Source organism: Canis lupus, chromosome X (genome assembly GCF_003254725.2).
Source record: "Canis lupus dingo isolate Sandy chromosome X, ASM325472v2, whole genome shotgun sequence".
Taxonomy (NCBI): domain Eukaryota; kingdom Metazoa; phylum Chordata; class Mammalia; order Carnivora; family Canidae; genus Canis; species Canis lupus.
In genome coordinates, this window is record NC_064281.1 from 32,849,408 (window position 1) to 32,861,668 (window position 12,261).

Below are 12,261 nucleotides of genomic sequence, written 5' to 3' on the forward strand. Positions count from 1 at the left end.
TCTGTCATCACATTGGAGAATATGGCGAGCATGTCAGATTCACAAGAATATTTACTTAGACTGTGACCAACCATATCAGTGGGAGTAACATGAGGTCTAGAGTTGCCAAACACGTCTTCAGCTAGAAACTTCTATTTATACCTCACAGCCATCCTTTTTTTCTCATCCTTTGCCCACCATTCACACCTACCTTGATGTGGGTTCCCCCCAGAACAGACCCTGAAATAAGGATTCGAGAGCAAGTCATTTATTTAAGTTGTGGTCTTAGAAACCCAAGGAGAGTGGGGAAGTGATCCAGGGAAAGGAAGGAAGCCACAAAGAGGGTGTCATTAAGCCATTAAAGAGGGGGCACCCAGAGTTCAATCTCAGTGGACAACTGTAGGAAACAGCGTACAACACACCTGAGAATTATCCACTTGGGAGACTGGGAATCTGGGGTATTTATACACCAGCTCCGCATTCATGACTGGTTGAGGGCTAATTCTAGGGCACTAACTCCCTGATACTTCTGACTTGTTCTGCGCATAGGCACTCCATGCTATGTGATCCAAAAAAAGTTCTCAGGCATAGAGTTGTGGGTGTTCGCAGTAAACAGGATTCTGTGGGTAGAGGTGAGGGCTGAGGGGAAATGAGCAGCGGCACTGCCGTCTGCTACGGCATCCCTCCCAAAGGCGCAGTTTGTCAGATCACTGGTCACTCCATCCCTGATTTGTGTTTACTTTATATACATGTGACTTTCCTTTTTGTAATGACAGTAATGTGAGGAGTTATAGAGACCTGGTAGTTTAGCCAGACTCTTGATATGATATTTGGGCTGCATTACAGCTGGGTTCTTGACTTGCCTCATCCTTGTGTCAAATGATTATAAGCCCAAAGACACCTCCTTGCTACCCTATCTATTTTTCTATTCGTTTCTCAAAGATTCACTGCCCTAACATGTTCTGTTTCTAGGAACTAAATTTAACACATTGCCTTACTCCAGCATAATATTTTTTTTTCATTCAGGTGTACTGTGTGATATGTACTTTCTCAGGGTAGCTAAGATACAATAATGACCTCTCTTTTTCACTGAGGGGTAGAGGTATATGACTCGCTTACCCATGAATTTTATTTATACAAATAAATTTAACACAGTTCTATCCACATCATTGACCTAGTACCATACTCCAAATGGTAATTAAATGTGGCAGTGTTTAGATGCTGATACTGTCCTACTGCTTCATGAACTTCCAATTTGTCAGGGAAGATTGGGACAATCAAATCATTTCAAGACAATATTGTATCATGTTAAAAAGATGTTCTGTGTGCTATGGGAAAACCAGGGGGAGGTATTTATCCTTTCAGAGGATTCAGGGAGGCCTCATGAAGTTGACCTCTAAGCAGTTTTAAGGGATGAGGAGGACTTGGCCAGGTTAACAAAGATAAGAATGAAACAGAGGGCAAGTACAAAGGAAAAGAGGCATAAAGCAATGTTGCATGTCCTGGAATAAGCAGTTCAGGGTGTTTAGAGTGTAAAAATTAAAGTGTGGTATACACAAGATGAAATGAAGAGCTAAGTTGGACCGAGACATGGATGGCTTTGGGTACCTGGATGACCTTTTCCTTTTTTTTCTTTTTTTAAGATTTTGTTTATTTATTCATGAGAGACACACAGAGAGAAGCAGAAATACAGGCAGAGGGAGAAGCAGGCTCCCTGGGGGGAGCCTGATACAGGACTCAATCCCAGGACCCCGGGATCATGACCTGAGCCAATGGCAGATGCTCAACCACCGAGCCACCCAGGCTTCCTGACCTTTTTCTTACAAGCAATGTAGCATCCCAGGTATAACAGGAGTTTAGCAAATGCAAGCTATTAAGTACAGAGTACAGACCTGTTCCATTTAGTTACTGAAAGCTAAGTTCTGCTAGACACTTGCTTTCCTTGGCATCCGTAGAGGAAGGCACTTGGCTTTCTTCTTGCTCCTGACTTCCATTTCACCACAAATTTTTCATGGGTGCTGGCCTCTCTCTTCCATCTGGCTTCCATCCATTATTTAGGAAGAAGACACGGGATTAAGATTCTATTGTGATGGCAAGAAACCAAAATATTATCAGACTGGGAATTTTACCTATTCTTTTTCTTCATACCCACTCAGAGTCTTTCCCTCATGGCGACTGTCTCCTCTATTTTAGAGTTTTAAAACAGGTCCTTTAAGGAAACACTGCACATTTTCAAACCACCAAACAAATCACCCTTTGTTTTAGTAAATCAAATTCTAAAGGTTCTTTATATAATTAACACTAAGATTCATTAAACAAAATGTCATTGAGCGCCCACCACACTGTATTATTTTTGTCCTTTCTCCAAAAAGGAAAAGGAAGGAAAGTATGTGTAATTAAGCCACAGAAAGCCAGTGACTTCAGAGCAAACTGCAGTAAGAGAAGCTTCCTGATGACTTTCTGCTTTTTCCTCATTTCTCTGCTTCCCTAATTCTGCATTGAAAAGCTCCTAGGATGGTTCACCTGTGCCTAAGAATAAAACGCACATACATATATGCACATATAGACACACGTGCACCCAATACCTGGAATTCATTCTTTTAGGATGTGTTGACCTCTCCAAAGAGTTCGTTCTTTAAATGAAGATACCCATATCTGTGTGTTGTGTGTCTGTGTGCTTGGGCAACACTCTCAGGGGTCAATAGACTTTCTGCAGACATACAGATAGTTAATATTTTTACCTTTGTGGGTCATGTAGTCTCTGTCTCAACTACTCAGCTCTGCCGTTGGAGTATGAAAGCAGCTGTAGGCAGTACGTAAATGCATGGGCATGCTGGCGTTATGATGAAACTTTATTTATGGGCACTGAAATTTGAATTTCATGTAATTTTCACATGTCACAAAATACTCTTTTTTGATTAATTAAAAATGTAAAAACCACTCTTGGCTCACAAGCTGTATAAAAACAGGTGGTAGAAAAAAAAAACAGGTGGTGGGCCCAATTCAGTCCACGGGCTATAGTTTGCTGAGTCCAGGTACAACACATTCACTCTACACACAGAAGGTGTCCTTCCCTTTCTCACAGGCAAAGTCTTGAGGACAGTTCAGCTGTCTTGTTGCGAACACTGGGGTTAAGAAGTAGTGGTATGAGAGGGGAGAGGTTACAGGTGGAGAGATGTCTGAGATCAGTAAATTTAAATGAATCCAGTTTAGCCCAGTGTTTCTCAGCCGTGGCTACATATAGGAGTCACTGGGGGATGGAAGTGTCATTAGAACATATTGATCCTATGGCCCTAGATCCCATGCCCAGAGTCTAATGCGATTAGTCGTGGATGTAGTCTGGGTATGGGGGTTTTTAAAAGCTCCCCCAGTGTCTCTGATGTGAAGTCAGGGATGAGAACCACTCATCTCACATAAGACTGTTGACAAAGACAAAGCGTTTTGGGATCACTGAAGACTGGAAAGTTGAACTGTGTTCAGCTTTTTTCTCTTTCCTTTTTCATTTTTAACATCTCTTTCCCATTTAATGGGATCACCTCACTTTCTAACTACCACCTCCCTTGCTTTTCTTGTATACCCGTTTCAGATCTAATATAACTAAAAAAAAGTTAGGAGAGCACATAAACCACAGAAGAAATATCATGCAGTCTCTGTGTCATGCTATGCACTAGCCACATTGTCCCGGTGAGTGTTAGCATCTCTCAGATTAATGCTGCCTTTTGGTTGATCTTCCTTTGGGGAGTACTCATTTAACCATGCAGGCACAGACTCAACATTGTCAGCCCACTCTTGGAAGGTTGTATCCTGGGAAATGCTTTCCAGACTACAACTCCTGGGAGACTGTTATGCAATCCACACAGGCAACTCATTAAATTATAGTCCCTCTCCCCTATCCTTAGATCCTTTATCTAAAAATAGATATATCTAGGGGCACCTGGGTGGCTAAGTTGGTTAGGTATCTAACTTCTGTGTAGGTCATGATCTCAGGGTCCTGGGTTCGAGCCCTGCATTAGGCCCCATACTCGGCAGGTCAGTCTGCCAAGTCCCTCTCCCTCTGCCACTCTCCCCACTCATGATTGCTCATACTCACTCTCTCTTTCCCTCCCTCTCTCCCTCTTTCAAATAAATAAAATCTTTAAAAAAATAAATTAGCAAGTAAAAATAGATATATCTAGAAAGCCATTATCCTGATTTGGGGCCAGGATGAAATTAGAAATAACAAAATGGAAAGCTAAAGTATATTTCATAAGCTAAAGTAAATGAGACTGTTTCCTACTCTAGGAAATGTGTATTCAAGTAACCTGGGATATCCAAGCTTCCCAGCCAGTGTGGTATCCCCACACTTTGGGCCCTATCAGAACAGGAAAAATATATTCCTCTTTTGAGGAACCTCCACACTCTTTTCCACAGTGGCTGCACCAATTTACATTTCACCAATAGTACATGAGTACTCCCTTTTTCTCCACATCCTCTTCAACTCTTATTATTTCTTGTCTTTTTGGTTCTAGCCATTTTGACATGTGTGAGGTGAGAACTTAGTGTGGTTTTGATTTGCATCTCCCCCATGATTAGTGATAGTGAGCCATTATCATTAGTGATAGTGACACCAGATAGTGTCTGGTGGCCATCTCTATGCCTTCTTTGGGAAGATGTCGATTCCAGTCCTCTGCCCAAAAAATAGCTCTTTCTTTTTTTTTTTAAAAAAAAAGATTTTATTTATTTATTCATGAGAGATAGAGAGAGAGGCAGAGATACAGGCAGAGGGAGAAGCAGGCTCCATGCAGGGAGCCCAACGTGGGACTCAATCCCAGGTCTCCAGGATCAAACCCTGGGCTGAAGGCAGCACTAAACCACTGGGCCACCAGGGCTGCCCCCAAATAGCTCTTTCTTAATTGAACTTTAAACTTCTTGCATTTAGACTTGAGGAAGCCTTTATCCTCTTTCTATTTAAGTGGCAAAGATTTATATATTTTATGTCATATTTCATATAGCATCTAATAGAGTTGGCACCCAAAAATTTGTGATATCCTGCCTCATTAGACTAGAACTTTTTTAGTCTAATCAACTGAAACAACCAACTGAGAGAAAAATATTTTTGAGAAGCTCGCAGTAAATGTCAGGGACAAATGTGAAGTTATATGTCATTTTTGAGGTAATGATTCTGGCAACAATTTCCAGTAGTTGACTTATAATCATAAGAAATTTTTTCTTGAATTTTTTATGCCTCTTGAATGTCATCACCACAATCAATCAACTTCTGCCAGAGCTTCTACATAAATAAGACTTTTGGTTCTAGCAAAACTAATCCATGATGGGAACTTTTTCAAAACCACCTGGGTCAAGGAGCACCTTCAGGATAGGCACAAGTGGATAGATCTACATGAGTCTCTTTGTATCATAACTTCTTGGCTCATTTCTGCAAGATTCATATCCAGCCTTTCTTTTTCAAGGAGACTTTACCTAAAATAGTAGGGAGATAGATTTCTGTAGTAACATTGTCCTGAGAGTAGAGAACCTACTGTCACAGCACAGAGTTACTGGGTAGGTCTCTAAGGCCTTTCTAAGTAGGACTTCGGAGATGAACAAAATCACTTGGGTTGTTAACTGTTGTCAAGTGTAGAAGTGTAGCACCTGAGGTAGGAGGGCTCAGGAAATTTATCAAGGCACTTGGAATTTCAAATTATATCAACTTATTTAATCACAAAACTTTATTCTCTTGTTGTCAGAATCAAAGACACAGTCTCAGACCCCTCCTGAGAAATCTGTAATTCATTCAGAGTGCCATCTCTAGAAGAAGCAGCCAGAGACTGTGTGTAGTATCAAATGAATGCTACCTAGAGAATTTTTAGTTCTCTGAATAAGATTCCAAGAAACTGACTTCCAGCTCTCTGATCCTTGGATTATTTTCTGCCTGATAGCTCCTTCTATCAATGTAGAACTTGCCTGGTTGTATCAATTTGATCTTGGTGAAATGATGAGTAAGCAACATGAGAAACCAGAAAAAGCATAGGCTTTGGGTAGGCAGGCAATTCTCGGTTTTTATCCTGACTTTATTATGTACTAACTGGGTGAGAGTGTGGTAGTGGTAGTTAGTGGTGGTCTGTATTGTGTGTGTACATGTACACATGTGTGCATATACGGAATGATGGTTTAACCTCTCCAAGACTCAGTTTTCTCATCTTTAAAATAAGACTGTTGGTGTCTTTTTTTAAGTATATTAGGGAATGGGAAGTGTCAAACACCTAGAAAATACTCAACAAATATAGCTTTTATTTGCATACTTAGGGAGGGTGGTGGTAGCCAGTTGTATAAGTCGGGGCATATTTTATTTGATTCTGGTGACTTTTCTGGTGCACAACCTTGAAAAGCTTTTGAACTGTAGTTGATAGCTGCCCTAGTCAATGCCAATTCTTTGTCCTGCCAGATTTGTCTTCCAGTAAAGGCACGTGAACAGTCAGACATTCTTTTTAGAAAAACAAAACACACTTCCTCTGTTCTTTTGCATATCTTCTTTGATCAGCTCAACTGCAAGTTCTAATCACTATGAACTATCACTGCTAGGCTTTAAACAGTAAAATGTATATCGTAGATGCACTTATAACTTATTAAATAGAAAATAAGAGAGTACAATTCACAAAAGCTTCTATTCTGCCACTTAATGTATTTTGTACTCAGCAAGGATAAAAAATAAAATAGAACAAACACGTCTCTTAAACTCTAATTTGTCAAAACTTATACTGACTTAATGAAACTCCATGTAATAAGATAATGGTGTTCACCTGAAGGGCAGGAACTATTTTTTTATTAATCATTATTGAATGGGATTGAATCAGTTTTAGCAAACAAAGTGAGTCAAGCCCATTTACCAAATGTCAGTATTTTTATGTTGCATTTATTAAATGAGTCCATGAGTCAGACACTGAAACAACACAGAGCAATACAACATAATTTCCACTCTTTGATTAAATATGTACTGAGTGCCTCCTTTGCACCAAAGTGTTATGAAGGTGGTAGAGATATCATGGCAAATGTGTCATGAACTCTGTCCCCAAAGAGCTTAGGTTGAAGGAGGCAGCAAGGCCCACATTTGTGGATCACTTGCAGAGCCAAATAAGACATCCTGTAGTCGAGGGCCTCACAGTTTAGCAAAGACTGTAAGTCGGTAAGAACTGAGCAGAGCAGAGGTCATATTATAAGGCTTGCAAAGGACAGGGAAGTCCTGATGGGGGAAGCTGGACTTCCAGGCCTTGAAGGTTGGGGAAAACTTGCATAAACAGGAAATGACAAATAGAGTTTGTTAGGTGGAGAGAATGTGAGCAAAAACCTTAGGGGTAGAAGCAGGAACATGAGCCGCGAGTGTGGTGAGTTGAGAGGACAACAAGGAACCGGGTTGGGCTGGGAGAATGCTGGTGAGCAGTGGGAAATAAACCTGGCAAGGTAGGGCAAAGCTCAATTGCAAAAACCCTGGAGTCAGACAAATGAGCTTGAGCCTAGTGAGTCTTTGAGGATGAAAGCAACATGGTAGTTGCTGAGCATGCTGAAGTCAGAATATTCTTTCTCATTTAGGGGAAGCACTGGTTCATCAGATCTTAATGACCAAGAAGCTGGCCCCACAACCCCGAAGAGCACCCGGAGCAGCGGTGTGACCCCAGTCCCTCAGAGGTCACCAGCCCCAAGCACGCGCAGTGTGGCCTCAGTCAGCATTAGAGTAAGTGCACAGATGTGAAAGGGCACACCCAGCTTCTGAGACTTGACCTCACCATCATGGCCTGGTTGGGTTTGAGTTCTCTATACCTCGAAGCATGTTGTTTATGCCATTTAATTGTAGAAACCTCTTCATCAGGATCAAACCTCCTGCATCCTTACCTCCTGATGGGAACTCAGAAGTGTGAAGGAAAGGGAGCAGTGGGTTTATATATGGTTTAAAAAATATATAAATAATGTTTAGAAGTCTGCACTTTTGATCCTTCACATTGTTTGTCAAGATATTCATTAAGTCAACTGCACTAAACATTTTCCAGACTGATTTAAGTCAGGAATAGTAGAGTCTTGAAACTTTTTAATGGTTTTCCTTTCTCCATGCCTGCTAAACCTAGGGATCAACATATAATAGAGACTTAAACTGCATTATACCTAAAATATTTATGGAATGTGGAAGTTATTCTTGGGAATGAATGAGCATCTAGATTTTTTGGTTAAGCAAGAAACTCTGTATGCATGGCTGACATCTAGATTTAAGAAATCTTGGCGCCCTGGTCAGGCAGAGACTTGAAGTAAGTGAAGGAATTAGGCATGCAGGAGTCTGTAGCATGGTACCCCTTCAGGCAGGGACAGCACCGACTTTCAGCAGGCACACATGCAGGGAAGGCCGGCCTCCATCTTGAATGGCCAGTGTACTTGTTCAGCCATGTCTAAAATACTTTTAATGCCTTGGAGAAACAGCCGGTGCTAAGACTGAAGTGGGGATGTGCCTAGTGGAAGAAAGAACAAGAGGGCCAACATGGCTGTTGTAGTGAAGAAAGGGGAGGGGTACCAGGAAATGAACTCAGGTCACAGGACCAGGACACTGTACGCATTTTGACCTTTAGTTGGAATGAGGTGAGGACAGTTGGAGGGCTTTGAGTAGAGGAGTGACATGATGTGGCTTCTCTTATTTGTAATTTTTTTGTTTTTATTAAGTTTTTAACTCCAGTATTGTTAACATACAGTATTATATTAGTATTATATTGTTTTTTTTGTTTTTATTAAGTTTTTTTTAAATTCCAGTATTGTTAACATACAGTATTATATTAGCATTATATTAGAGATATACAATATAGTGATTCAACGCTTCTGTACATCACCCAGTGCTCATCATGATAAGTGTGCTCCTTAATCCAAAATATATAAAGGACTTACACAACTCAGCACCCCAAAACCCAAATAATCCAGTTTTTTAAATGGGCAGAGGATGTGACTTCTCTTTATACAGGATCTGGAGGTTGTGCTGAGAAGCAGCTTTAGGGGAACAACTGGAAAAGCCAGGAGGCCAGTTAGGATGTCATTGTCTTACTACTGGTGAGAAACTAGGCTTTGGAACAAGGAGATAGAAGTGGAGGTTGTGAATCCTGTGCACTGTTGGTAGGAATGAAAATCAGTGCAACCACTCTGGAAAACATTCTGGAGGTTTCTCAAAAAAATTAAAAATAGAAATACCATATGATCCAGTAATTCCACTATGGAGTATTTACCCAAAGAAAATGAAAACACTAATCCAAAAAGATATCTGCACCCCTATGTATACTGTAGCATTATTTACAATGGCCAAAATATGGAAGCAAGAAGATATGGTATACACACACACACACACACACACACACACACACACACACGAATATAGCTCAGCCATAAAAAAAAAAAAGTATGAGATCATGCCATTTGTGACAACACAGAGGGACTTAGAGGATATTACACTAAGGGAAGTAAGTCAGACAGAGAAAGATAAATACCATATAATTTCACTTATATATGGAGTCTTAAAAATCAAAATAAATGAACAAACTGGGACAAAACCAGAAACAGACTCAAATATAGAGAGAACAGACTAATGGTTGCCAGAGGAGAGGAGAATGAGGTGATAGGTGAAGTAGATGAAGGAGATTAAGAGGTCCAAACTTCCATTTGTAAAATAAATAAGTCATGGAGATGAAAAATAGAGGATAGGGAATATAGTCGATAACATTGTATGGTGGTGACAGATGGTGACTACACTTACTGTGGTGAGCGTTGCATAATGTATACAATTGTCGAATCACTGTGTTATCTATCTGAAATTAATATTGTATGTCAACTATACTTCAATAAAAATAGTCATTATCCAAATAATGAATATAAAAACTAAATATTTATCTAAAATATCAACTCTTCCTCTAATGTGACTTCAGAAAAATAAATCATGAACTTAAAAAAAAAGCAGAAGCTATGAACAGTCAGATTCTATAAATATTTTTAAGGAAAAGCCAAAAGGCATTCAGACAGATTGAATAATTATATAAGATTCCTTTCAATACGTATAGTCTGAATTGTACTTGCTGATAAGGTAAAAGGCAGATTTAAAATTTCATAAATATTTATACTAAGCTCAGCAAGCAGTAGTGTTCAAAAGCCAGAAAAGTCCATGGATAGTTGATGATTACCCTTACTTCTTGGCAACCTAACAGGGAATGATATTCAAAATATTTAGTAACTGGAGTATGACAGAGGTACTGAGAAGTCAGAACAGACTCTGGCCCAAGTCTGGGGCAGTATCCTGAGGGCCCTACCAAGCCATGTGTTAATCTGGATTGTGGGTCATGGTCTTCTGTTAAACGGGGGTGGAAGAGGTAAGGGGCGGTTGAAGAAACAGGATATTGAGAGTGGGGACAAACATAGGACCAAACAGATACTAAGCTTGAGTATTACTCTGGGGATGTCATGCTAGCCAGATTCTTATATATAGTTCATGTAAGAAGGTACCTGTATCTTTCTTGCTAATCATTTTTAGAACACTAACAATTTTGTGAATGAAAAATTATTTTGAACAACTTTTGTGCAAATTAACAAGCCTCTTGGTATAGATTTTATAGAGCAATTATATAGATAGTAAGTTTTAGAGTTACATGGACTCCTGATGAGGACGCCTCCCACAGATGTCAACTAGCCCCTCCTAAAGAAGAATACAACATAAATATGGTTATTACTGAAACATATTCATATGAGAGGCTTTTAAAGTAATTTACAGTCATTATAATGTGTTTTTTCATTTTTACTTTGTGAGAAGGAACATGGTTTTGAAAATTCCATGGATTTGGCTGCCATTGAAAGCACATATGAGGACCTCACAAAAAGTCATCGCAGAAACATTTCTGGTACACCTTCCATAGCAGTGTCTGAAATCTCCCTCTCTTCAGGTGGGATTTACAGCATGCTTACTCTTTTTTCTTAAAAAAATTACTAAGTCATTTGAAATTCACTGCCTTGTGTGACATGAACTGGATTTTTATGCTTTAGAAAATAATCGTCTGTTCCTTGATCCATGATGGTAGGCCCATTCCAGAAGAAAAGCCTAAATGTGGACGCAGGTGATGCCCTGAGTCTCTTGCATTCATGCAAAATCCATTTTTTAAAATTTTTATTTATTTATGATAGTCAGAGAGAGAGAGAGGCAGAGACATAGGCAGAGGGAGAAGCAGGCTCCATGCACCGGGAGCCTGACGTGGGATTCGATCCCGGATCTCCAGGATAGCGCCCTGGGCCGAAGGCAGGCGCCAAACCGCTGCGCCACCAAGGGATCCCAACAAAATCCATTTATTAAGTGTATATACTTGTCAGTCATCACTGCCAAGTTTCAGAGCTACACCAAACGAAAGTATAGGAGTGTAGGAAATAAAATTGGATTATTTGATGGAAAGATAAAGACACTTTCCCAGAATTCAAGGAAATGATAGTTCATTTGATATGGTGGTCATTAATTATCCTGTGGTTTAAATAAAAAGTTAGTTAAAGCAGCGTTAAGGTATTAATAACAACCCTTTTCATTTGTATGGTACTTTCAAATATGGCATATATTTCTCTTCTTGATCACAACAACCCTGGGAAGCAGGTATTATGTATGTTGTAATTTTATTACCTATGAATAAGAAAATTCTGTAGAGAAATTGGCCATAGTTAAGTTTGTGTCCCCTGTGTAGAATTAAAATCATGACAAAATCCTCAACATGAGAAAGTTGTTACCTAATGATGATATTTGCATAAAGCCCAAGGCTGGATTCTTTGTGCTGAGTTGAGGAGTCTTTCCTAGTCAGGAAGCTTCCAAAGCATTTTCTAAATATATGTGGTTGTCATTGCATTTTGTTCAGGACTACAAGATTGATTCTCTCATTAAAAGAAAAATTTCAAACTAGCATAGATGCCTATCTCATAGCTTGTATTTCTACTACTTCTAATCAACAGCTCCTATTTACTGAGTATATACTCTGTGTCAGGCACTGTCCTAAGCACTTCTTCATTATTTAATTATTTAATTTACCATTTCATTACTGAGTTGTGCATCGTGCTTTAAATTATATTTTTAAAAGCAAGGTGTTCCTCTGAGGAAAGAATGTTTTGGTGCCTAAAGAAATAGAACTTCCTCTCAGTTTACCTATAGCCACTCCCTTTTTGTATGAAAGAAACTTGCTATATCATTTAATAGCATTTTATGTCAGATATGAAAACAGTGAATTCTCAGAAAAACAGGAGCCTTACACAGCTTAAAAATCTGCA

At 39.5% G+C, this 12,261-nt stretch overlaps 1 protein-coding gene across 11 annotated transcripts in view; it reads left to right on the forward strand.

Moving 5' to 3' along the window:
• The window catches only part of SYTL5 (synaptotagmin like 5), a 286,474-nt gene that overhangs the window by 182,059 nt on the left and 92,154 nt on the right, over positions 1-12,261 (forward strand). For 9 of the 11 annotated variants that reach the window (XM_049107701.1, XM_049107699.1, XM_049107706.1 and 6 more), the window contains 2 exons: positions 7,546-7,687; positions 10,775-10,907. In XM_049107701.1, the coding sequence (XP_048963658.1) occupies positions 7,546-7,687; positions 10,775-10,907 (275 nt within the window). The remainder of the gene's footprint in view (positions 1-7,545; positions 7,688-10,774; positions 10,908-12,261) is intronic. The other 2 variants (XM_049107700.1, XM_049107705.1) reach the window with 1 other exon arrangement.